Here is a 26378-nt window from a genome sequence, read left to right on the forward strand (position 1 = left end):
AAGCTTATGGCATTCCGGACTAGACAGGATTCAGGAAATTTCTTTGTAAGTGGTTTCTGTTGCTGTGTTCTGATAACTTTCAATGTGTTTATGGCTAGCAGTGATGTAAAATAAAAGGTTTAATACTGGGGGTGAGATGCCTGAGTAGTGTGGAAGAAGAGACTCTTACTGCAATGTTCCACGATTAAACTAGACATGCAGTGTGCTTGTAGGGTTAAGTTACCCTCAGATGCAAAACAAAGGTGTGCGTATTTCAACCTTGTAGCAACACTGTGTGCCTCTGCAGAGGAGGTGGCCAAGCTGGAAAAGCACCTGATGCTTCTCCGCCAGGAGTATGTAAAGCTGCAGAAGAAACTAGCTGATACAGAGAGGAGATGCAATCTTCTGGCTGCCCAGGCTAACCAAGACAATGCCAGTGACACCTTCATCAGTAGACTTCTTGCCATTGTAGCTGAACTCTACCAGCAGGAGCAGTACAGGTAAGAAATCCTCCTTTGGGGAAAGGGGCATTACAGGAACCTTTGACTTCATTGACTGCAGTGGGTACTAGGCTTAGACAAGGAAAATTCTTTCTCTACTGCCTGGTATGAATAGGGTCTGCAGTTGCAGTTGGAAGAGCATGCTAAGGTCAGGTGGCATACTGAATCCAATTCTTGAATCAAGAGCTCTAAGTAAAAGTTAATCTAGGAGACTGACACTTGAGACAAGTTTAAAGAAAACTGACCATTTTCACTGTCAACAGTAAAACTCCCTTTGAACAGAAGTAATTTTAAACTGATCTATACCTAGTTGATGGATTAATTGCACAATATATCTTCTACCAGAAGGAAAGCCCTCCTTTCTTGAAAGGGTATGTCCTTGAAACCAGTTCTGTACTTGTGTGTATGGAAGCCTGATTAAATTGGCTTGTCTGACTGTATGATGTAACAGGTTTTGGATGGTCATATATGTGGCTTAGTGGTAAAAATGATATTGTATCTTTGAATCTCAACACAAAATTAGGTTTAGTGGTTTCTTTTCTATAGGCACATTAAGGATTGCCTTCAATAGTCTTGATCCCTTAACTGATTTAGTTCTGAGGCTACAATGACACCAATTTCTTTGCTATTACTGAAAACAATCAATGCCAATATAGTGAAGTAGTTCAGTCACGTAAGGGGAAAATACATAGTTTTGACTAAAACTTCCTTCCCCTAAGATCTCTTCATGAGCCTCCCTGTGAAAAGGCTCTGTGCCTGACAAGAACTTATTATAGCATGCTGGGTAAAAGATTTGTTAGGTAGCATATGTCAGAAGAGCTGGAACACTTCAGTTCTGTTCAGCTTTTGAGTTTTAAAGGCATAGAATAGTGGTCTGGTTACAAAAGGAGACAGGAAGCAAGTCCTAATGCAAGTTTTGTTAAGTAACATCTCTGTATTTTGTGCTTTAGTTTATAGCAGTGCTTCGATTTAGAAAATGGTCTGGAAAATACACCTACACAGTCAGAACACTTATAAGCTATGGGATTTTAAAATAACAGGGCAGGTACTTTCTAAATACGAAAGGTAACCTGGTGTTCAAGGGGTCAGAATGAAATCAGAGTGTTCTTGACAGCTGGTCTCTGGGGAACTGGGGATTGTTGGAGTCTGCCTTGTACTCAGACTACTGTCAAACATTTGTTCTCTTGCTGGTCTTGCCTGAAACCATTGGTGCTTAGCTGACAGTATTAGCATGGACACTGCAACATAAATATTTAACCTCAAGTTTGCTGGATTTTCCTATCTTCTACCATAGTGCCCCTGCAGTTTATTCCAAAATGGTTAAAAAAAAAAAACCCAGCCCCCCAAGCATGTTAAATAATAATGCCTCATTGCATTTCTCCATAGAAGAATAAGAATTGTCATTTGGCAAAATGTTCTAGTTAACCAGTTAAATGTATTTTGATGTCTCAAACAACATGATCCTAAATGTGGATGCTGGGACATAGATACTATGGACATGTTGAATCCATGCATATCTAAGTACAGGGGAAGCCTGCATTATACATGTATATGCTTTTTTTTTTTCCTCTAAGTGATCTGAAGATAAAGGTTGGGGACAAGCACATCAGTGCTCACAAATTTGTCTTGGCGGCACGCAGTGATACTTGGAGTCTTGCCAACCTTGCCTCAACAGAGGAGCTGGATCTGTCAGGTCAGTCATTGCTTAGTAGTATGATGCTTATATTGTCTTCAGGATGACTGGTGAAGGGGCCTGTTGGGAAAAGGATCCTTATGTACCTTTCAGACTACTACTGTCCACAAAAAGTGGTGCTTAATCCATTAATTACAGAGCCCTGTCTCTGAAACGTGGTAGTAGGCTTGTGAACTCAGTGCTAGTGCTAGTTAAATCAATAACCTACCTTCTTTCTCTTTAATGAACAGGGGTTGAGAATGGTGGCCTGTTTGTCTTTTCTAGAGTCAACTAAGCATAATGAAAAACAAATCTATATGGAGGAGCTTGACTTCTTCCTTTCTAAGGACAGGGCTTTTTGAGGTAGTGTGCATAATTTCTCTGAAGTGTGTCATGAAAATACCTTGCTTCTTGTTAACATAGCGTGTGTGGGAAATTAATAGAAATACTGATGTGTTATTAAAAAGTTATTTGCTTTGGCACTCTGATACCTTTGCAAAATAGGTGAGGAAGAGATGTTTTCTGAAAGACAGTCTGCTGCAAGATGGTGATCTGTTCTGCTGTAGCTGTTTCTTGCATGTACTTACACTGGGCAGTGTTTCTGCAGATTGAACCTCTTGACAGGCTTTTCTTCTGTACTTAACAGTATAGAAGGGTTAGTTAATTTGTGAACAATAAAAACAGGCATGAAGTTGAGCAGGTTTGCTGGCTGACATGTTGAATATTAAGCATTGGCTTCACTTTCTGCACTTAATCTTATCATGAATCCTCAGTGCAGACAAACTGGAAAGAAGCAAGTCACAGCAAGCTAGGTTTATGAGACAGCATAGGCTTTCTTGCAGAAGGATTTATGGATCTTTCTGCAGCAGCAAGAAAACAGATGCCAAGGATTTTTTAAATTGATTGCTATGCTAACAGAAGATTATTCAAAAAGCTCTTATGTTAATTGTAGTTTTCTTGCACGTGGCAGTCCATAGTCTTTCTAGGCTCCACATCTTAGCTAGTCTGAGAATCTCAAATGTAGCTGCAGTCCTGCATGTTTAATGATGCACACACATCCTATTATAGAATGATGCTTAAAATAAGTGCTAGTAAATAATACTTTCTGCTGTGTAAAATTGAATGTTTTATAAAATTTGATAAATGACACAAGGATTGGGTTATGAAGTAGTTGTAGCAAGCAACAAGCTGTCCCCTAAAAACTGTCATGGTTTTCTTAAGAGGTTGTCTTAAAAATTTGCAAGCTAAGATTGTGTGAATCCTGACTTCAAAATACAGGCAGCATTTAAAATGGTTTTAAGAGTTCATGGAGTCTGCAGAATTTTCTACTCTTTAAGAAGAGTAAAAAGACATTAACACAGGTTCTTTTGTTGGAAGGAAGAAAATGAACTCTGATCTCTGCCAAGGCAGAGCTGATATTACAGCTGAAGTAGATTTTCTCATTCCTTGCCTTACTAAAAGCTCCTGTTCCTTAGGAGGCAGTCTACATGCTATGCCAAGTACAGTCTGGTACTCTGCAAATAACCTGGGGCAACCTTCCATGTAAAGGAGATGTCTTAGGATGGGTTTTTCAGTGTCTTAAACATGTATGCTTTTTCTTTGAAGACAAACAAAACAGCTGAAGGGACTAATATTATTTTTCTAAATGAATGGTATTTTTTGTTGTAATTGGTCTGATCTTAATGTGGCGGAGTAATTCTTGTCTACATCCCTGTAGATTGTCACTATACATCTGACTAGGTGACAAAGGTACCTGGCCATTGGGCTTGCGTATCTCCTCTGGTGTGGGCTTCTATTTTTGTTGCCTGTGTAAAAACATCAGGCTTGTGATCAGTGTTGTAAACACCTGAAATCTAAACAGCTTCTTAAACTGACTCTTGCACCTTTCCTGGAAATGGTTCCCAGTAGTTTTAAGTACTTTGTAGTTGTTACCAAGGTGTAAGTACCTTTATTGGAACACAATAGTTCATAACGTATGGCTATAATATAAAAGGAGGAGGATTCTTAAATCAAAAAAGGGATTTGTGCTTGTCGAATGTAGATGTGGATTTAGCTATATGTGAGGGTCCGAAGACTTCAAAGGGGCATCACTGGCCCCTAAATATGCAATATTTATTTAGAAGGCAGGAGATGTTACAGGGCTCCCTGCACAGTGTTCAATGGAAAAAAAGGTTTTCCTGCTTGGTGCCAGCATTGTAACTAGTTTCAACTTCTGACCAGTTTTGCCTCTGTTTTGGCATTTTGATTGAACTAAAGCAGTATAGTTTCAACAAGGCTATCTCTTTTTTTGATGGTAGCTGTGATGTTAACAGTCAGAGGAATAGCAACTACTTGAATAGGCGATTGTTCTGTGGGTATTTTATTAATCCCTGTTGCTCCCTGTACCAGATGCTGACCCAGAGGTAACCATGGCAATGCTGCAGTGGATCTACACAGATGAACTTGAGCTAAGAGAAGATGATATCTTCTTGACAGAGCTCATGAAACTAGCTAATAGATTTCAGCTTCAGCTGCTTAGGGAAAGGTGAGTCTTGGTAAATACAGTGAATCTTTCTGAACTCTTCAACCTTGTTCGAATAGAAATGATAGCTACTGGCAATTGGATAAAATTTTGCTTTTTCAAAGACTTGAGGCTTTCAGTAGTACAGCATGACATTCACTTGATCACAGAAAATGAAGCCTTGCACTACAGTTAAACTGTAGCAGTTTTCACATATCTTTTATGTTTGCTTTCTAGTTCCTCTCCCAGTCAAACTAATAACCCTAATTTGGCATTAAGAGGAGATAGAGATCAGTATATTAGTAACAAGTTCTGGAGAGTTGCAAGAAAGGAATTGTTAGAGGATGCTAGGAAGAGTGAATGGCGAGTAGCTTGCTGTATTAAAATACCACAGGTGAAAAATTTTAAACTTAAATAGCTGTTCTGTGCATTTTTGGTGGCAGCTTTTCTTGCTAAAAAAGGTTAATGTAACAGTACAAGGCTTTGCCATTTTGAGGAGATTATGATTACCATTCTAATAGGTGCTAGGTTGTTAACCTCAAATGTATAGAATGCTCTAAATAACCATTTATGGTTAGTGAGAAGCCTGAATGTACAAATTGAAACATCTTCAAGTTTTGTACAGCTTGAAAGCCTTGAATTTAGTCAAAGATAAAGTGCCCTTTGATATCATAGTCTTCTGCCTGAGGGGTATCTGGGGCTGTAGTGGTACATGGCACTCAAATCTATGATTTAAGTGTGACTCAACATGAAGCAAACTAAATTGCTGTCACTTCTTCTGACCAAAGAGGTTGACATCTGTAAGGCCAATGCTAAAACTGCCTTCAAGCTTTTTATCAGCTTAAAACTGTCTTCATCTTGTACTACCTAAACATTCCTCAAGCTGTTGTCTGGTCATGGTAGTCTAGTGACAAGTCCATGTAGAGTATGCTAATGCTAATTATTGGATATCTTGGTAGGTATCTGCACCTGGAGACAAGTATTTCCATTTTTTGGTTTTAATATCTGCTTGGAGATCACTGGCATGCTTAACTTGATCATCATTTTGAGGAACTTGGATTTTCTTCCTGTAAACTCAGACTAATAGCTTCACATCTATAAAGATCGGGTAGATCTGTTGTTAAAGCTTATCCCTTGTCTTTATTAAACAAATAGGTGTATTTGGCCTGCCTTTTTCTAGTTTTGGCACAAAAACTGCTTGTGATCACACTGTAGTACTTGTAAAGATAGACATCTTCCCTACTTCATAACAGTGAATGAACTGCAGTGTGTTCCCTTGGGAGAAGTGGGATGTCTGTCTCCTCTTGCAGGCTCCTGCAGCATGTGGTGTTATCATGGGACCTTAGCTTAGATGGAATCTAATAGGAGCCTGCTCTTGGGGAAACTGTCTTACAGGGCTTCTGATTAAAGTATGCTTATGCTGCTTAGCCTTGTAGTAAAGCAAGGCCAAGCAATTTTCTACTGGTATCTAGAAAAAGGAGTATATAGGACCCTGTTACAGTCAAGTTGTTTCCTGGCTACTGAACACTGGCTTTCCTATTTTGACAGATGTGAAAAAGGAGTCATGTCTCTAGTTAATGTCAGGAACTGCATTCGTTTCTATCAGACTGCTGAGGAGCTGAATGCTAGCACTCTTCTGAACTATTGTGCTGAGATCATTGCAAGTCACTGGGTAAGTACAGTTAGAAGGAAGCAAGAAGAAAAATGTTTGCAGAGTATAGGAACTTGATCAGTAGAATTTTATTTAACTTACTGTACTGTCTAACCTCAGGAGTATCTCTTGGTGTGCTGTCATTCAAGTTGGGATGGGGATTGCATGGATTGCTGATAGGTTACCTTAGTCACTGAAAGTTATTATGCTGACCCTTGCATGTTTGCAAGGAGCAACAGTGTTGATAAATAGCTGTCAAATCTGCCTGCTCTGCCACCTACTGTGAGTGAAGGGGCTTCTGACGCAGGAGTGACTCTTCCCAGGACACCATCTGCCTCAGTTAACTTTCTATGTGCTTTTGATGCTGTATGTTATTTGGTATTCTCTACAACACTAATTCATAATTATGTTTGAAACAAAGCACATTAAATGGATCCTTCTTTAAGATTTTTTTGTTGTCTTTAGAGGCTATGTCTATTGTCTATCTTGGTGTGAATGTCTTGACTGGGGGAAGTAGCTTATAGTCTGAAGAGTTGTTCTATTCATTGGAAATACTTCACCATAAAAAGCCTTTTACTTTCTTAAACATGAGGCAAACCCAAGGGACTGTATTCTAATAAGCAAGAGGGTTGTTTATCAAATCTGGGCCCTGAACTGTTTAGAAGTTCATCCATAGTTGGTCTCTGTCTCTACACATCGCCAATCCCAGGCCTGCTTTTAGTTCTAAAAATAATCCAGGGAAGAGTTATTTTCTGGAATGGAGAGAGTGGCAAGGAGTCTTGCATCTGATTTGGAAGCTTAATTTCCTCTGTTCAGTTATTTTGAGGAAAGTTTACTTAACTGTATAATGGATTAGCCCTTAAAATAAGACTTGTCAACAGCAGACTAGTGTGTGAGGATTTAGGTTATTCTCAATCTAAAATATATCATCCAGATGTGGATGTTTCTTTGGCTAATGCCAAAGCAGAGGGGAGCGCTTTGAATACATAAAAAGAAAAGATTCTTGTATCTGAACCTGCAGGTCAGCCATTTTAACTTTTTCCTGCTGCTGGCTCCTTACTTTTGACACTGTATTCTATCTGGAAATGAGATTATTTCTGTTTAGTCAAATGAGCACTAAGTCAAACATAGGGTCTTTATACTTCTAAGTTTCTGTTTACTTTTATTCAGAGTTTTTCAATGTTCTATGGAGTTGTCAGTCTTCAATAGATGTAGGCCTTTTTGTCAGAAAGCTGTAACTGTGATTTAAGTCCAGATAGTTTAGAGACTAGATGTTAATCTAGTGTAATGTGTGGTAAAATGCTAGTTTTCCATGTCTAAACTGATCTTGAAACTGAAATGTAAGATGTAAAACTTCCCGAGTGCTTCTTCCTAGTCTTAAAAGGCTATCTTGGGTTGTTTCTGTTTGGTGTGATATTGTCAAAATGGAGCTTTTGAGTGAACTTTTGTGAACTTCATAATTGCATTGTGCAATGCTTTGTTTATAACTAAAATAGTATTGCTTACCCTTTTCTTTTTTATTGCTTCTAGGATGATTTGCGTAAAGAAGACTTCAGTAGCATGAGTGCTCAGTTATTGTATAAAATGTTCAAGTCAAAGACAGAATATCCTCTGCATAAGGCTATTAAGGTTGAGAGAGAAGATGTAGTCTTTTTGTATCTTATTGAAATGGATTCACAGGTATAGTGAGACTGACTTGATCTGTCTTCTAGTATTTGGTATTTCCAATAACTAGTTTCTTAAACTACTGGTCTGAACCTTGTTATTTCTTTTTGTTGCTAATTCTTATTTGCATGTTTATAATTGCCATAGCTACTTTTATGTACATAATGGAGGTCTAGTGGTAAAGGCTCCATAAAGACATAATTAAGTATTACGAATCACTTCTGAAAACATCTTGCGTGCAACAGATTATATCTAGTAAAATCCAATACTTGATAGTGCTACGCACATTTAAAGTTGAATGTTATGTAGTTAACTTTGCTGCTTCATGGCAGTTCAGTAAGCATAATTTCTTTGAACAAATGTTTTTCCTCTTCTGTTGAATGTTTGAAGTAACAGGTATTTGTTCTTCCTGGATGAACACTAAATAACTAGCAAGTAAATTGTCCCTCAGCAAGGGGAGGGAAGAATTATTCAAGTATTAATTATCAAGAATTATTCAGTTTGTCCTTTAGGATGCATCCAATCCTAACTGGAAGCTGGGACTGTAGTAGCAGTACTTAACACCCTTAAATGCTAATCCAGTTGGGATTTGATATATCTTAAAGGAAGAATTGAGTAATTCTTCCTAGTACTATGTTGACTATGCCTATATAGGCAGCATCTTTTAACAGTGTACTAGTCTTGCTTCCTGTGAGTTAAACAAGGCTTGCAAACAGAACTCCTGTTATCTCATTGAATGACTGTCTGGGTTGACTTGCATATGGTGATGCTAGTGTTCTGATGGCTTTCCTGTTTAAGATGCACTTAGCTAAATGAAACACTAGCATTTTTGCATTAGAGCTGAAGGTCTAACATTGTGGTAGTTGGAACAGGCTGTTAAAATATTATGTTGGGCTGGTGAGCATACCTCTAACTAATGTCAGTTGACTGAATTTGTGTTGTAGCTTCCCGGGAAGCTCAATGAGTTGGATCACAATGGAGATCTTGCTTTGGATCTAGCCCTTGCCCAAAGATTGGAGAGTATTGCAACGACACTGGTCAACTACAAAGCTGATGTAGATAGGGCAGACAAGAGAGGCTGGAGTCTATTACATAAAGCCATCCAGAGAGGTAAGTAAATAGGATATGAAGCCTTGTTAACTTGCAGTTGTTACCGGTGTGGAATATATATTCCAAAGTCTATTCCTGTGTCACTATGTAGTTGACATTTCAGTTAGTTAGAAAATTGTAGTCAAGGATGAACTTTGTCCTATTTATTTTTTTTTTTAAACTTAAAAACAAATAAACTCTTATTTGGGACCTGAAAGCTAGCCTGCTGGCTGATGAACTAAACTTAGGCTACATGACATCCAGAAGCAATATAGTAACTTATTGTCTGCTAAAGGAAGAAATGTAGGGAGATACTGAGACTATTCTAATTTGATAACACAATGTCTTTCTGACAAATAGTTGAATCAAGCGTAACAGCCTGGTCACAAATAAAGGTGAAACCTTTTTCTAGACCTGGGCTGAATGCAGCATATGATTCTTTGTGGTTATGGTTAACAGCAAGGGTCCTTGTTACTGGATAGCAGTTTTAGGGGAGGAGAAACTGGCTGGAAGAAGATGAGGAGCAGGCAGAGGTGTTTCTGTGCCAGTCTGAATATCTTCAAAGCTCCAGTGAATAGTAGCATAGTTATCAGAGTGGACTCTGAGTACAACTACATGATTATTTTGAACTGTTCTCCACCTTAGAGTGGCAAATGCATCTTAGGAGACTTGGAGCACAATCGGACCCAGTTGCTGTGGCCACAGTACTCTGAAAGCTTTGGAGCTGTAGCATCTTGGCCTATGGCCAAGGTCTGGTAAAGATTTGTAGTGAGTGCCTCGTGCTAGTTGCCTGCAAGGATATCTTTGGCAGCTCTGTTCCACAAAGCCAAGCACAACGGGAACCTTACCTGTGACTGGACCTTGTGGGTATTGTAGTGCTACAAATTAAAAGCATAAGGTTTTTCTTAACAGTAAGCTCTTTTGGACTCTTAAAAGTAGCTTGTTTTGTGAGCTCAAAATGCAGCTCCCAACTTCTTTTAATCTTCTACATATCTAAACAGGGTAATGTTGGTGTCTGATCCTGTGAATGAAACTTCAGCAACAGGAGTAGGAGACCGTCTAGGCATAGGTCAGTGTTGTGATGGCTGCAGCCCTATAAAGCACTAGAAAGATTGCAGCAGGCTGCTCTTCATACTTAATACTAGGATTTGTCATCTAGTTCTAATGTCTGCTTTCAGTCTAAGCTAGAGCTCTGAGAATGAATGCTTGCTTTTTAGTAACCAAAGCTTTGGTGAATTAATAACTGTTAACAATCACATGTTCTGGAAATGGAGCTAAAGCAAATTATCTGAACTTGCCACATGATTCTTACTATTTATGATCACTGGAGAATGGGGGAATGTCAGATATGGAAATGAGAAAATGGGATTTTGGTTTTTGCTGGCAGAGATAATACAGCAATCTGTATTATCTATAGAGGCAAAGTTGTCTTTGTTCTCTAGTCTTGCATTCAGGACAAGCAATTTGTGAATATGTCTTCAGGGTAGTCTTCGGAGGAAGGGAATTTAGTGTTACCCTGAAGTCATTTTCTGCATCTTGGTGTTTCAAGTCCAAGGCTTCATGTACTGAAATGGGCCTAAGTTCTGACTTTTGAGGAGCTCTTAAGAGGGAGTTCTTAGGAATGCCATGCATGGTGGGTCTGAACTGTTGAAGCCCTTACCCTATGTATAATGGGGCCTAAACTTTTAAGGGCAAAGGCTGTGTTATTGCTTGTTTGTGTAGCAATACTGAACAGATGATGACTAACTTCAGCTACACGCTTTTGACTGATGCCCTGGAATAGTACCTCTTGTTTAAAAACTACTTGTGTGTTTAGTCTCACAATTTGTCCCATTGTGCATTAAAGCAGCAATGGATTTGTCTTGATAGAAGAACTAGCAAACTCACTATCACCATAGCAAGTAAACTAGTGAATTTGAGTCACATGTAACCTCTGGGTAAAACACATTTCCAAGGGGTTCTTATGAAATATTTTAATCCTGACTTTGCAGTGAAGTGTTCTTGAAGTTACCTATTGCTAAGGCATTCTAAGAGCAGACACTTGCATTGGAATGATTGTATGGTATAGAGGGAGATGGTGTGTATCCATTTTCTGGACTTCTATAAAGTATATAGGGTTCCAGTGTATCCATAAATAACCTTATTTTGTTTCACAAAAGGAGATAAATTTGCTGCAAACTTTCTCATTAAAAATGGTGCCCGTGTGAATGCTGCTACACTGGGAGACCAGGAGACTCCTCTGCACCTTGTGGCATCGTATAGCCCCAAGAAGCATTTGCCAGATGTCATGACAGAGATGGCACAGATAGCAGAGTCCCTCTTACAGGCAGGAGCCAATCCAAATATGCAAGACAACAAAGGAAGGTAAATACTGGGTGAAGTCAAGTCTGTTACCAGTTTGACATCTAAAGCTTTAGTGATTAGGTGCAGCCCACTAAGAACCTGCTCAGGTCTGTCAGCAAAGCACAGGTGATACTGGAAGCAGGAAAGGTGGATTCATTAATCCAGTTTGAGACCTGTGGGTAGCACTCAAAGTGAAAAGCTGTGCAGGCTGAATGGTGCCCTGTCATGACTAAGCCCAGCTATAGAAGGCTGAGGTGAGTTGATCCTGTTGGAACACATGGCACACAATTAATTGCCTTTATTGAATCACTGAACAGTAAAGCAAGCAAACTAAGATGACAAATACCCTTCAGGAATGCTACTTCTCTTTGAAGCTGTCAGTGAAACTGAAATTACTGAGTCAGTATCTGCAGTGTGTTTATCTGAAGAGTAGGGCCTGTAAACTGCTTTCCAGGTTAGGTTGGGCTGGCAAACAAGTGCATAAAATGATATAGAATACTTGGAGTTTATCAGTTACTCAATTCTGATAGGTAAAGCTCTTCTGCTTTTTCTTTGAAGGTTAGCTCTTACATTAGTGTGAAGAGTTGCTTAATACTAAATTAATTGGAATCATGTCCACTGAAAGGGTAGACTGTGCTTTCTTTCAAGATGTGCTTGTGCCCTTCTGAAACCAGAGACAAAAGTTAACCCCATAAATCTGTAGAGGCATGTTGGTGATCATGGACAAAATCTTAAGTGTCTCACTTCATTACTAATGTAACTGTACTTTGCTCCAATTGCAGGACCCCATTACATGTGTCAATTGTGGTCAGGAATGAACCTGTGTTCAGTCAGCTTCTTCAGTGCAAACAGTAAGTCTCACTTAAATGTAAAATACACTGAGGTTACCTTGTACAGTGAAGGTATGAAAACTGGTTTAACAGCTCTTCTATGCCTTTTTGCCTTATAATAAGTCTAGCAATAGGCTTGGGAAGCAAAAGTGTAAAGACTTTGCATAACTTAAGATGCCAGAACAATGCCAGAAGCCAAATAAGTTTTTGCCCTGCTTTAAAGAGGAAGCAAACTATATCTCGGTGTTTTTCAAAGAGGGCTAGGTGAAATAATGTAGCAATAACTTCATTTGTAGTGGAGCTAAAAGGAGTAGTAAGACTCTTAAAACGTCTGAGTATGTTCTTGAGTTCAATTTGGGTGCTGCTTAAAGCTAATACAGGTGACTTCTTGGGTGATGAAACAGGATACTTCATTTGACTCAGTTTCTTTGTAGTCGAATTTGCAGTTTTTGGGTACAATTTATTCAAATACAAGAGGATTTGCCTCTTTGTTATGTTTAGTGGGAGCGCAAATCTATCAGGGCTACACTTCTAGGAGCAATGAGCATTCACAATTCTCTGAAGTAACTGGAGCTACATCAGGCTTCTTGGCAAGCAGGAGTTGTCAGTGAGGTATTAGATAAACTAGTACAGCTGTTCAGACATGTGAAACTTAAGCTGCGTTGGGGACCACTTTTTAAGGTATAAATTGGGGAACATTAACTCTTATTTTTAGACTAGACTTGGAGCTGAAGGATCATGAAGGAAGCACAGCTCTGTGGCTTGCAGTTCAGTATATCACCGTATCGTCTGATCAGTCTGTGAACCCTTTTGAGGATGCCCCTGTTGTAAATGGAACCTCATTTGATGAGAACAGTTTTGCAGCAAGGCTGATCCAACAAGGCAGCAATACAGATGCTCCAGACACAGTAACAGGTAAAACAGAGGTTTGTATTTTGGTGTAGGTAGAAGGCTTGTAAGTTAATTGCTTAATGCTGACCTCACTCTGAGGAGCTGAATGAGGTTTCAACAGCATTTGCTGCATAATACATGTTAAGTGGTAGTAGCTTTACCCAGAGTTGGAACACTGATGGGTCCCAAGCTGAGCTTGGCTTGCAGGAAGTGACATGAAATCTGGACTCCTTGCCAGGTCCTAACATCCTCTTTACAGTTTCAAAATGTGTAATTGTTAAATGGTAGCATATGTGACAGTCCAATGTTGCAAGGTAACTACTAGTAGGTAGGATTTTCCTTGTTGTTTTTCAAATTGTAATGTTGTAAGGTAGTGGGGAAGGTGCTAGCATACTTGTTAGTGTTGAAGTGTGGTTGGAATAGCTCTCTAACAGTGTTCATGGTTTTTCTTTAGGAAACTGCTTGCTTCAGAGGGCAGCTGGTGCAGGAAATGAGGCAGCTTCTCTCTTCCTAGCAACTCATGGAGCAAAAGTCAACCACCAAAACAAACGGGTAAAAGCAGAAACTTACAGACTGTAGCCTGGAAGTTTCCTTATTTCTATTCAGAAGTAAGAGAGCAGAGAGCTCTCTTTGCTAACCTTAGCTTAATGCATTTTGGAACACCTGCTGAGATATTTACTAGTGATTAGACAACTGTTGCATTCACATGGCACTGTTCTTGCAGCATCACCTGCTGCTAACATGCTTTTAACCCTTCCTTCAGTGCCTGCTGTATTAAGTCCTTAATATAGGCTAACTCATGTAGTTTGAAAGTCCTAAGGAGCTTCAACTGCTAGGACATAAGCTCTTCACACCAATCTTTGTGGGCATAGTTGTTTAAAAGCTACTTCTCTTCTGGGTTTCATGTCTCAAGCTGTTAACCTAGTATTCTGTTTATTAAAGGGAGAAACACCACTGCATACAGCCTGTAGGCATGGCCTAGCAAACCTGACAGCAGAACTTCTGCAACAAGGAGCCAATCCAAATATCCAGACAGCAGAAGCAGTGCTTGGTCAGAAGGATGCATCTTCTCCAACAGCAGAGAATGTTTATTTGCAAACTCCCCTTCACATGGCTATTGCTTACAATCACCCTGATGTGGTGTCAGTCATCCTGGAACAAAAAGGTAGGGTGTTTTTCTGGTTCAGAAAGTACTGATGCTATAGTGGATTGCTGTGTCAAGATGGCATCTAAATTGTGTTTTGACAAACTACTAATAAAGTATGTCTTCCTGTAAACTTTGTTCAAGTAGAGCAATTAATAAGACTGGCTAAATATAGTCTTAAATGCAAATAATCTCCTTGTTAAGACTAGAAAATTAATTTGCCCATAAATCTTGCTAAATTCTCCACTGTAGATAATGGACTTGAACACTTAGCCCCAGGTTGTATTATAGCTGTACAGCTGAGATCCCTTTTCTCTCCCTGTCAAAGCATTTGGTCTGAGTAAACACTGAAATCAAATATGGATAAAGCCATCTTTCTGTGGTGAGATTTCCGCCTCCCTCAGCTCTTTCAGTAAGAGGATTCTGTACAGAGTAATGCTAGTATTGTAGTGAAGTTGAGACTTGACTACTGAAATACTAACAGATGACAGTTTATTAAATGCTGCTAGTTCCACTTCTCCTTTCTAGCAGTAGGGAGTTTGACAGCTGAAGCAAGGCCTGTTTCGTCTGCTACCATAAGTAGGATTTAGAGGGAGTAGGTGAATTGGGGAGAATATCCTCCATCCCAGGGAGCTGAGAAGGAGGGATGCTGCCACTATCTTGCAGTACAGCCTCCACTCTTCATTCTCAGAACTTTGTATATGCCACTCTGGAAATGGAGGTAGAAAGGGGGCAGGTTAAGTCTCTTAGCTAGAAAGTTGAAATTTTTTTAGTGTAAGTATTAAGATCAGGTAGTAGTGGCAATACTAGCTGAATCCTAAGCAGTATCACATCTGGGAAACTGTAGGTATCCTGCTCAGATCTTTCTGACTGGCTGCTAAAGGAACAGCCTTCTTCAAAACGTGACATTGCTACTCTTACAACTTTCAGTGTGCAACTGCAGGTCAAATACAAGAATGCTCTAATTACTTACTTGGTTTTTTTTTTCTAGCTAATGCTCTTCATGCAACCAACAACTTGCAAATTATTCCTGACTTTAGTCTAAAGGACTCAAGAGATCAGACTGTGCTGGGGTTGGCTCTTTGGACAGGTATGTGCCTTCAAAACAGGATGAGAATTTACAGAAGCTATGATGTTGGTAAGATTTTTAAGAAAAAAAACAGCAGGTGTGTGTTATGTCCTGGCTTGTGCTGCTAGTGAGAAGCTGTTAAGGAGAGCTTTAGGTGATTCTTCAGCTTCTAAAACTGGTAGTTTTCATACCAGATCACCATATTGTCTGATCATGAGTAACTCTGTCCTAGACACTGGCTAATACAGTAATGCTCACCTTTACAGAGGGAAGGGGAGCTATTAAGGGGAATGGATCTATGGATCTTGAAATACTGGTTCAGAAGCTGCTTTCATGTGTGAAATATGGAGGGGAATGGTTTGGGGAAAACAAGATATTTTTATCTGTAGCCAAGTGACTTTTCAACAGTATCAGGACATCATCAAAAGAAAAGAGGTGGTGTGGTCATTACTGAATCAGTTTAGGTATGGTCCTACTGAGCTGGAAACAGCAGCTGTGTGTGGGATGGCTACTCATACTCTGGACTTAAGAGATGAGGCAGAACACTTAGTGATGCTGCTCTGTACTGGAGTGCTAGATGTCATTGATATGTAAGAAACACCTTTCCTGTCCAGGCTTTTCACTTTCCTTTCTAATGAAAGGAAACAAAAATGTAGCTTTCTACTTACCTTATCTGTAGCCCTTATCTGCTCCCAACATAAAGGGGGAGGATCTAAACATCTAATGCAGTAACATTCAAGGGAATAGCTTATGAATGTAATACCAAACTTAATGGTTTTGGAGAAAAGTCTGAAGTGATGTAAAGGATTAGGCTAGGTTTGATTAAGGAGGACTCTACTACATTTAGATTGGCAAAACTAAAGAGAAAGCTCTACTTGTATACCAAACCATATCTTATGTCTTTAAGCCAAACCAAAAGGACTCTAATCAATATTCAGTAAGTCTGTAAATGAATATTCAGGCTGGGTAGAGTCATGAGTTGTTTTAACTTGTGTATGTAAACTTTAATAGGCTCTTGCATTGATTCAGTGCATCTCTTACTGTAATTACTGAAAACTGAAAGCTCAGAGCTTTATTTATTAATCTTCAATGTGTCTTTTATAGAGGTGAAGGCAGGATACTAATGAGCTTTTAACTCTTTAGGCATGCACACAATAGCAGCTCAGCTGCTTGGATCTGGGGCATCCATCAATGACACAATGTCAGATGGACAGACTCTACTACACACTGCAATACAGAGACAAGACAGTAAGAGTGCTCTCTTTTTGCTGGAACATCAGGCAGATATAAATGTCAGGTAAGATCTTAACTGATACAACACTCAGCTGTATATGTATTTAGGAGTGGGTAGTGATGGCTGCCTTTATATAATGGCTTGAAGTTGGTTTCAAGTCATGATTTGTGCATAGTTATGTGTTTGGTGCTTTTTATGGCAGTAGTTATGGCTGAGGGACTATATATGTGAACTTGGACTACTTACAGCTCTATTGGTCATACCTCCTCTTGAAGCTATAGAAGGAGGTGCCACTTAATTCTGGGTAGAACAGACTCATCTAAGAGACTCAAGTTGTAGAGACATGGTACTGAACTTCTATAGTCACATTTATTTGCCAGCTTGATGGAGCTGCATGTTTTCTTAATTAGATGTAGCTCCATGTCTTCTATCATCTAAGCTGATTAGATGTAGCTCCAGCATAAGATTCTGATAGTACTTGCCTCCCGAGTATCTCCTAGACATGTTGATGTTAGACCGGACAAAATATTTATCTGCTTATGTGACTGACTGGCTGTCTCTGAAAGTTGTGAGGTGTAATGTAATGAATGTCATGGGTACAAACTGTCTAATACTGCTGTTCTAACTTCAGTTTTTTTAACAGTTGGTACTTCTGACTGTTTGAAGTGTTACCACAGTGCAGAACTGTTCGCTTCTGTGGCAGTAGGCTTGCTCTGAAGGAGCTGTGTTCAAATAATGGCTGCACTTAAGGAAATGACAGTGTCTCTGAGCTAAGAACACTAATGTGCTTTTCAGACTTCAGAAATCAATCACTTGCTACTAAAGTTTGGGAGGAGAAAGGTAAACTACATAGCTGTGATGAAAAACTAATACGGTGTGTTTGCTTGTCTGTAGAGATATGGTCTTACCACAGCAAAAATACACACATGAGGAGATAATTCCTGGCTTTGCCAATAAACTACTGTAACATGAGGCCTAACTTTATAATGTGGTAATAACACACTGCAAACTGTACCTATTGCAGAACACAGGATGGAGAAACTGCCTTACAGCTAGCTATAAAAAACCAACTCCCTCTTGTGGTTGATGCTATTTGTACCAGGGGAGCAGACATGTCTGTGCCAGATGAGAAAGGAAATCCTCCTTTGTGGCTTGCCTTAGAAAACAACCTGGAAGATATTGCATCAACTCTGGTAAGACTGTCAGTTGACTTCATTTAGTCTCACTTTTGTGCATCTTGCTAGCAACAAAGGGCTCATCAGCAAAAACAAGCTCAATGTATCAAAACAACAGAGTAGTTCTATACCACTGTCTAACTTCTAGAGGTTTTTCTTCACCAGAAGGTCCTTTTTCTTGGGAAATCTTTTATAAACACCGTAGTCTGCATAGCCAAATATCTTTCAGCCACTGTAATAAGTCTAGTGTATGCTATCGGATTTCCTAATTCTGGAAAGAGTAAGCATTTACTAAAAACATCAGTCTGTAGCATACCAGACTTGTGTGATGATAGGCTTCCTGAATAAAACTGAGCCCCCATATGTATGCTTTAGAGTACGTGTGGGTTTTTATTGCATCTTGAAAGTTGTGTCGCGAAGGCCTTTAAAGGCTTATATTTACTTTTAAGACTATTTACTTTCAGGAATTAGGTGATCCAGCAGGAGACTTCTTAGGAGATATAGTAGACCTCCTTATGCCTCCTTTGTAAGGAAGCTACTTGAAAGCTTTGTCTCCGATACCCAGTTATTGTCTGCTAGAGACAATTACTGAAAAGCTGTGCTGGTGAGCTGAGAAATGCATCTTGTAACTGCACTTGACCACTTGTTCTGGTGTTGGATAAGGATCCTTATGGAGTCAGCACTGAAACTACTCATGTGTAAACCTTGTAAATAGCTTGTAAAGTGGAGTGGAACAAGTCTTAAGTGCTATGTTGCTTGTGTAAGTAGTTCTGTAGTAGAAGAATACAAATACTAGAAATACAGTTCCTGGGGAAAAAATTATTTCTGTTAAGCTGAATGCATAGGAAAGCAAGCAAATGGGCCAGACCTTCAAAGGCAACGTCTGCTGATGCTACTTGACTCTCTCTAGGTGCTGGTCACTGGTGAAAATGAGGTAACTGCTACCCAAACTGGCTTAAGGCCCATGTATTCAGAGTATTTGAGTGAATATCTGAATTGTTTGTAAACAGTACCTATTTAAGTATTACATAGTAGGCCAATGAAAAATTAGTTTGGAAGATGTTAAAGTAGCTTTTTGAAATTCAGTGACTGTCACAAGAATAGATAAGGTATCTCAAATTCTATCTCTAAGGGATAATGTTTCAGAAGCACTAGTCAAGGACTATAAAAAGTAGCAGGAGTCGGCTGGAGATGTAAAAAGAAGTTCACTGCCTCATTGTGCTTCTCCTTCTAGGTTAGGCATGGCTGTGATTCAACCTGTTGGGGGTCAGGACCAAGTGGCTGCTTACAAACTCTTCTTCACAGAGCTATTGACGAAAACAGTGAACAAATAGCATGTTTTCTTATTCGCAGGTCAGTCCCCCTTGTAAAATACAAATCTTCTAATGTGCATGTACATATTTTCCTGGCATAAATTAACTGAATGCAATTTTGAGCTAGTAACAGGTATGTGCTCCATTAGACTTTTGGTGGGTGGATGGTACTTACAGAAGTCTGACTAATCTTAAAGACATTCTGTTATCTATATTGCCATCATGTTCTTGATGACGAGTCAAATTAAAACCAAGAACTTGCACTTATGTAGAATGTGTCAGCAGTTGCTGGATCAGCTCTTGAAAACTTTATGACCCTTGTTTGGAACAGTTTAAGTCTGGATTAAATGTTATAAATTGACTGTATTGTGGTTATTTTAGTGGTTGTGATGTGAATAGTCCAAGAAAGCCAGGCCCAAATGGAGAAGGAGAAGAGGAAGCTCATGATGGGCAGACACCCCTACACTTGGCAGCCTGCTGGGGACTAGAAGAGGTGATCCAGTGCCTTTTGGAGTTTGGTGCCAATGTCAATGCTCAGGTATGTAGAGAAATTATGCACAGTTTCTTTGAAGTTGATTCTTTGTCTCTAATGTAGTGAAAACAGACTTCCATCTTAGCTGTGTATTTTGCTTGATAGGAAAAAGAACATCCTTCTATTATGGCTACAGTTCTCTTTCTTTCGTGTCCCCTGTTAACAGATCTAGTGTTTATCTGCCCATATGATGGGTTAGATTAGGAAGTGATACTGAAGGAAAATAACAATACAGAAGACTTCTTGCAGTGTTAGTTCTCTGATGTAATGACTGGAATTACTCTTCTGTCCTAAGTGTGAATTAAAGGCAGGAGCAGGGCTGTATTCTGCCGCAATTAATCGTTAGATCAGCTGTAGTGTAAAACTACAGAATACTCTACTTTGTTAGTATGTTTGAGAAGTGTCTTCAGTTACTGAGTAAACAGAGGTGATGTAACTATGAGTTACACTTTATTTTTGATTACACAGTAATGCTTACACAGAAGCTTGACAAATAGCAACAAAATTAATGCAAAACACTTCTAGGTCATGATGCTACTGAAAACAATATCAAAACAAGTGACAGAATGCATAGTCACAAAGTGGCCATGGCTGTAAACTGCTGCTTGATACAGACAAGTGATCAAACACTTATTAAAGGCTAGCAAATTCAAATGTATTGCTTGCATAACAAACAGCCTGATGCTGTTGTATTTTCAATGAGGGAACTTCCAAGTGTTTGGCTTCCAGAAAACTTGGCATTAGTGCCTGAGTCAAGCTAGGGAATTATCTGTAGTGCTGAATCTATGGAAATGGTACTTCAGACTTGCATATCAGATAAAAAATGAATTCTACAGATTTTTAATACTATAAAGTCTCAAAATACCTCAAACTAATACTAGTTTGAAAGCATTCTCTTGGAATGCTTGGTTAGGGTCTTGAATGCTCATCTCTGTCCCCAAAATGTCTGATTGCAGCTCCCACTGCAACTGTTTGATGTCCCAGCTGAAGGCAGCTGGTGATGTCATAGAACTAAACTAATAAGCTTCTACTTTTCAGAGTTAGATTCAGGAATACATAAATCTTTCCCTTCATTTAACAAAATTCCTGGTTTCCTTCTAGGATGCAGAAGGAAGAACTCCAATCCATGTTGCTATTAGTAACCAACATAATGTTATCATTCAGCTTATGATTTCACATCCAGATATTAAGCTAAATGTACGTGACAGGCAAGGAATGACTCCCTTTGCGTGTGCTATGACATATAAAAATAACAAAGCAGCTGAAGCAATTTTGAAGAGGGAACCAGGAGCTGCTGAACAGGTAAGCTGGGAGTATTCAAAGCATGCTGGTCTCCTTACTGCACTAGTACGTGGTAACAGGTATTCCACAAGCAAATCCTGCTTTATCCTTTTGTGGCTTTAGATGCAATGATGTTTTCCAGATGCCACTTTTCTGTAGCAGGATTTACTAGGGAACTGTAGGTGTGTATGTACTGTGTGTGAGTAAGAACATCAAGGGTTAGTGTCTCATCAAACCTTATCTCATTTTGTCAGTACTAAATTGAGGAACAGGCATATGTGTGTATATAGGGATAAAGTTCTAACTCCACTCTTGTCTTGTGCTGGACTAGTAGGAAAATAATCTATTACCGGCTTTTCTAAAGCTAGCCAAAATAGAAACTCTGACTTAAAACAACTGAATAATAGAAGTTATGCTGCACCGCTGAAGTACAAAACCTCCAACTGTATCTTTAGGCTTCTGGTGTGACACTTCAGGCAGCTGTTCAGGAGTTTCTTCCTACCCTATGTAAGTTTCATTACTAGTAAAGTATTTGAGTGCTTAGTGAGCTCTTGTAACATATCTAAAATGTGGTTACAAATACAGCTGGTTCTAAATATGTTTTGACATCAGCTTCAAGGCAGAGATGTATAACAACGTGTACTTGGTATTAAGCCAAAAAATGAATACAGTTTGCATCAGTGTGGCAGGATCGCATGTTGCTTCCTTCTCAGTTGTTAACTGCCAGATTTGACTCGAGTTTGTTTCATTTAACTGAGTTTATTGTTAACTGCTGCTCAGTACTTACTACAATAGCTGTCAACCTTTTGTATGTCATAATACTCCATAGTGTGTGGTCAAGAAATGCCAAGGTTATAAAGTAGAATTAGTCTGAAGCAGACTAGAGTGAGCAGTTGCAGCTGATAACTTCTCAGTTCAGTTTATTTGATAGTTGCATCTATCAAATAAGTCTCTAAAGTCAATAGTGAAAGGAACAGGGCTCTACAGTTCACCTCAAGTAGGGAACAAGTATCTCTTTGTTAAAATATGTCCTACTACATAACAACTGGCTGTTCTGCAGAAATAATAGATTTCATTTCATGTGTCCTTTCTGCCACAGGTTGATAACAAAGGTCGGAATTTCCTACATGTAGCTGTTCAGAACTCTGACATTGAGAGCGTGCTGTTCCTGATAAGTGTACAGGCTAATGTAAACTCTCGGGTCCAGGATGCCTCCAAGCTGACACCTCTGCACCTGGCTGTACAAGCTGGCTCAGAGATCATTGTTCGTAATCTGGTATGTATTGGAGAGTCACTTTCCCCTACTTAAAAATGTGCATTCTGCCTTAATGTGCATTGCATGTAGGCTGGAGAAGTCAGCTGAAGGCGACACCACTTTTCCTGGAACAGAACTTGAGATTTGCACAAAGTTCCCTTAGCTTGTACTGTTAGCCGAGCTGCATCAGTAGCCTTTGAGCATGTTTTGATTTGCAGCAATCACCAGGTAGTGTGGCTCACTTCAAAAGAAGAACCTTACCTTGCATTTTCTGCAGATTTGAACATGAACAGAAGTTGCGGTAGCTCAGTAATGATAGCATTTTATATATGCTGAAGGCCTAAAAGTATCTTTGTACAGTGGAGTCTTGTGTGCTTCATTCACAGAAATAGACTGTTGGCTAATAGCCCTGAAAACATCTTTGAACGTATTCCTTCTTGCATCTTGACAGCTGCTTGCAGGTGCCCAGGTGAATGAACTGACTAAGCATCGTCAGACTGCTCTTCACTTAGCAGCCCAGCAGGATTTGCCCACAATTTGTTCAGTCCTTCTGGAGAATGGAGTAGACTTTGCAGCTGTAGATGAAAATGGAAATAATGGTAAACTTCTGAAGTTCTACAAGTAGATGTAAACACTTCAGTAGGTCTGTTCGTGATATCTCCTAGTGGTAGAGGTAGTGCACTGAATAGGCTCGCTCTTCAAAGGTGAAAAAGAATGGAAGTCCAAGAAATCAAAGCTGGTGGAAGGAGTTTTGGAGAGGGAAGGTGGGGGAAGTGGAAGGGGAGTGCTTAATTTTATTAGTCTGTAATTATTGCTGACATTAACTACTTCAGATTCTTGAAGCTTCTCTTTCACTTTTCAGCTCTTCATCTGGCAGTGATGCATGGCCGTCTAAACAATATCCGAGTCCTCCTCACAGAGTGCAATGTAGATGCGGAAGCCTTTAATATTAGGTAATAGCCTTAACAGACTAAAAGAGCCACAATCTGTTTTAAAATATATGCTGATATGACTACATAAAAAACCCCAAAGATTTGGCTTTGGTTATAACATTTCTACACTCATTTTACAGTAAAGCGTGCAGAGCATGCTGTGTCTGAATTGTGTGGAAGTTGTGTACCAAGAAAAGGAAGCTAAAGTAGGCAGTTGTATATGATGTACTGAGTTACTTAGGTGTAGCATGGTTTAAGTCTGAACCAAACTTGCAAGCAAGGGGAGTTGGATGCATAACTGTAGTAGCAAGCAGACTTTCATCAGGGTAACAAACTTATTTTTTTTTCCCCCAGGGGCCAGTCACCAATGCATATTTTGGGGCAATACGGGAAGGATAATGCAGCAGCCATCTGTGACCTCTTCTTGGAGTGTATGCCGGAATACCCTCTAGACAAACCTGATGCTGAAGGAAACACAGGTAGGTGAGATTCAACAGCTGTTAAACTTGAAAGTCACTCAAGTTGTATTAATGGTATGTCACTTCTAAAGCTGGAATAATTGGCAGTAATATGTTAAATACAGTAAGATGCAAACATTACATGGAAACTTAAAAGAACTAAAGAGCCTACTCTGGACTGAGTGTAATGCAACACCTACCACTCTCTTAGCAGAAAAATGTCTGGCTTTCATCTTTCAGTGCTCCTGTTGGCTTACATGAAGGGAAATGCTAATTTGTGTCGTGCAATAGTGAGAGCTGGGGCTCGTCTTGGAGTTAACAACAATCAGGGAGTAAATATCTTCAACTACCAAGTTGCTACAAAACAGCTTCTCTTTAGATTGCTGGGTAAGTACAACTTGCTACAGTTGGAAATTGTTTTTACCTTATGCTTCTGAGACACTTTGGTGGAGGAAAAAACTCTGGACATCTGACTTGGATGACAGTAATTCCAGAGGAGCTGAACTTCTGAATATTCTCCTACTTTAAATAGGGGGTAGAAATACTAATTTTTCTCACGATCAACTAGAAAAGTTGCACAATGCAGACCTGTCAAATACTACTTTTTCTTGAAGGATTGAATGGCTGGTGCCACTGTCTAATGTAGCTTAAAACCTAGATACTTCTTTTTAACTTGTGCTGTATAGTTGCTGTGGATAATGTGATATTGATGAAAGCAACTATACATTGCCTACAAACAAGCCTGCAGCTACTGGAAGAGTAGGTAAATCAATTATACCACATGTAACCTAAAACTGGAAGAAGCCTCCTTATGTTACAGTGTACTCAAGAGGTGTCTGACCCCGTTTTGCCTTTACATTTTTGCCTCCAACAGATATGCTGACAAAAGAACCTCCCTGGTGTGATGGCTCCAACTGCTATGAATGCACTGCCAAATTTGGAGTCACGACAAGAAAGCATCACTGGTAATATGACACATCTTGCTGTGCTTACAAGGAAACGGATTCCTCTTCCAAATGTAGCTAGACTTGTTCCTTCTGGTGGTTTAGGAAACCTCCATGCTAATGTAGGTGTATAACCAGTAATCCAGCTAAAGCGTTCCACCCTGTCCTAGATCAGTAACTTGTGGTCTGACTAAAATAGTTATCTTGGGCAGTTTGTGCACTTAATATTCTGATTTGTTGGAAATGGGAAATCATGCCAAAGTTCCAGTAGCAAAGCAGAGGATTTAGATGCCTGCTTTCAGTAGTGGGGCTGACCTGCTCTGAAACAGGTGACACACTTGGGCAGCCACTGCCAGCTTAAATTAGGGGTGCTGTTTGTGATGTGGAAATGACCGAAGATGCTGACCTGAGTTGCCCTTGTGTAGACATGAGTTGCCTTTTGTAGAAGCTCTGGATTTTTAAGAAAATATGCTGAGTTAGATGGGACGCTAAACTAAGATTTTTTTTTTTTTCTCTTAGCCCAGTGTTCCAGAGGAACTACACATGCATCAGTTGAAGTAGTACTAGGTGACTGACTGGCAGAAGCAGCATGTGTTTGGCATTAGTATTCAATTATGATGAGAGCTACCAGAAGATAAAAGAAAAATGTAGCATTTCAATTGCTGCTGTACCTCTTTACTAATACTATCATTGCTAAAGAATATCAAACAGTAAAACCCTGGTGTTCACTATGAGTGAATTCACTTTTCTCCCATCTCTCTTCTATGAACAGCCGACACTGTGGACGCCTGCTCTGCCATAAGTGCTCAACAAAGGAGATTCCCATCATAAAATTTGATCTGAACAAGCCAGTTCGAGTTTGCAACATCTGCTTTGATGTCCTGACTCTGGGAGGAGTCTCCTAGTGTGCTGGAGAAGTAAAGGGATTCCCAGTCAGTGCTCCTGACAGCAGCTCTGCTTACATGCCCTCTGGATAGGGAAGAGGAGGCCTATACATGTCTTCTGCAATAGATTGAACTAATTAAGGACCCTGTTATGATATATTCTGGTATAAATGATTTTGTATGACTGTAAATGTATCAGGCTGTGATAAGACTTCACTAGGAAATTGAGTGGACTGTTGAAACCAAGTGACAAAAGAATTTAGACCCTCTTCTAGTTGCAGTGGGGTATGGAAGCTAAAATTGTTGGGCTGGTGTTTGAATTGGCATGAAACAGGTCTGTCCTTGATATGGTGCTTTGCACTGAGCAACTCTATTAAGTCCTGTGGCTTTCAGGCTGCTTAGTAGAGATGGCATTAAGTTTCAGGGTAACCAGGTATCTTTCTTTGCTTTGTCTTAAAGATAAATGTTCCCTTTCTCTAGAGAAGACTTCTCATGAAGCTAGACTAAGCTGTTGCAACCACTGTTCATTTCGAGCAACTCTTCAAAAATGGGGGTAGTTCTAAGCGTAGCTCAAGAATTGTGGCCTTACAACAGAAAGCTTTACAACATCTGATGCAAAGCAGTCAGAATTGCAGATCCACATCTTGATACCTCCTCAGTAAATGTCTTATTAGCTTTAGCATGTTCAAGAGAAGTGCAAGATTGTTTTAGCCAGTAAATACTCTTGCTCATACCTGCTAGAGCTGTCAAAGTCTACTTGTCACACTTTTATATTTACGTTGCAGTCCTTCCAATTCATGAAACTTGTATAAATGAGCATAAGTGTGCTGAAAGGCCTAAGTATATGCGAAATGGAGAAACACTAAAACTGGTTAAGTAGTCTAACTGGCAATACAGCAATAAAGCTGAAGTGCATTATGAATCCCATGAGGGAGAGTAGCACTTTCCTTTGGTTTAAAGACCCTGGTTAACTGCTGCAGGAGAGTCGGTAACCATGCAGAATGTGCTGCACCTCTAGACATTAAATTTGGGTCCAT

At 39.6% G+C, this 26378-nt stretch overlaps 1 protein-coding gene across 3 annotated transcripts; it reads left to right on the top strand.

The window, feature by feature from the left end:
- ANKFY1 (ankyrin repeat and FYVE domain containing 1) lies at window positions 1–26268 on the top strand. 3 transcript variants are annotated; one of them, XM_035900682.1, is made up of 24 exons: window positions 1–479; window positions 2054–2172; window positions 4540–4675; window positions 6200–6323; window positions 7833–7982; window positions 8912–9077; window positions 11216–11420; window positions 12182–12250; window positions 12945–13144; window positions 13575–13672; window positions 14063–14285; window positions 15256–15354; window positions 16477–16630; window positions 17592–17760; window positions 18977–19095; window positions 19437–19593; window positions 20689–20889; window positions 21968–22144; window positions 22575–22722; window positions 22986–23076; window positions 23410–23534; window positions 23754–23900; window positions 24388–24478; window positions 24977–25322. In XM_035900682.1, the coding sequence occupies exons 1-24, from the start codon at window positions 196–198 to the stop codon at window positions 25011–25013; spliced, it is 3489 nt and encodes a 1162-aa protein (XP_035756575.1). In that variant the 5' UTR covers window positions 1–195; the 3' UTR covers window positions 25014–25322. The 3 variants fall into 3 exon arrangements, with proteins under 3 accessions (XP_035756575.1, XP_035756574.1, XP_035756576.1); XM_035900681.1 differs by having other exon boundaries at window positions 24–479; window positions 25230–26268; XM_035900683.1 differs by lacking the exons at window positions 1–479; window positions 2054–2172 and adding an exon at window positions 2427–2514 and having other exon boundaries at window positions 25230–26268.
- The last annotated feature ends 110 nt before the right edge of the window (window positions 26269–26378 follow it).

This window comes from Egretta garzetta, unplaced genomic scaffold (genome assembly GCF_000687185.1).
Source record: "Egretta garzetta isolate BGI_Z169 unplaced genomic scaffold, ASM68718v1 scaffold108, whole genome shotgun sequence".
Lineage (NCBI taxonomy): Eukaryota > Metazoa > Chordata > Aves > Pelecaniformes > Ardeidae > Egretta > Egretta garzetta.

Bases quoted from the DNA above. Each gene is read 5' to 3' on its own strand.
- ANKFY1 (XM_035900681.1), top strand. From the start codon at position 196: ATGCAGTGTGCTTGTAGGGTTAAGTTACCCTCAGATGCAAAACAAAGG. The intron at 16,631-17,591 runs GTAAGATCTTAA...TACCTATTGCAG, and splicing joins CAGGCAGATATAAATGTCAG to AACACAGGATGGAGAAACTG. The intron at 23,077-23,409 runs GTAATAGCCTTA...TTTTTCCCCCAG, and splicing joins GCGGAAGCCTTTAATATTAG to GGGCCAGTCACCAATGCATA.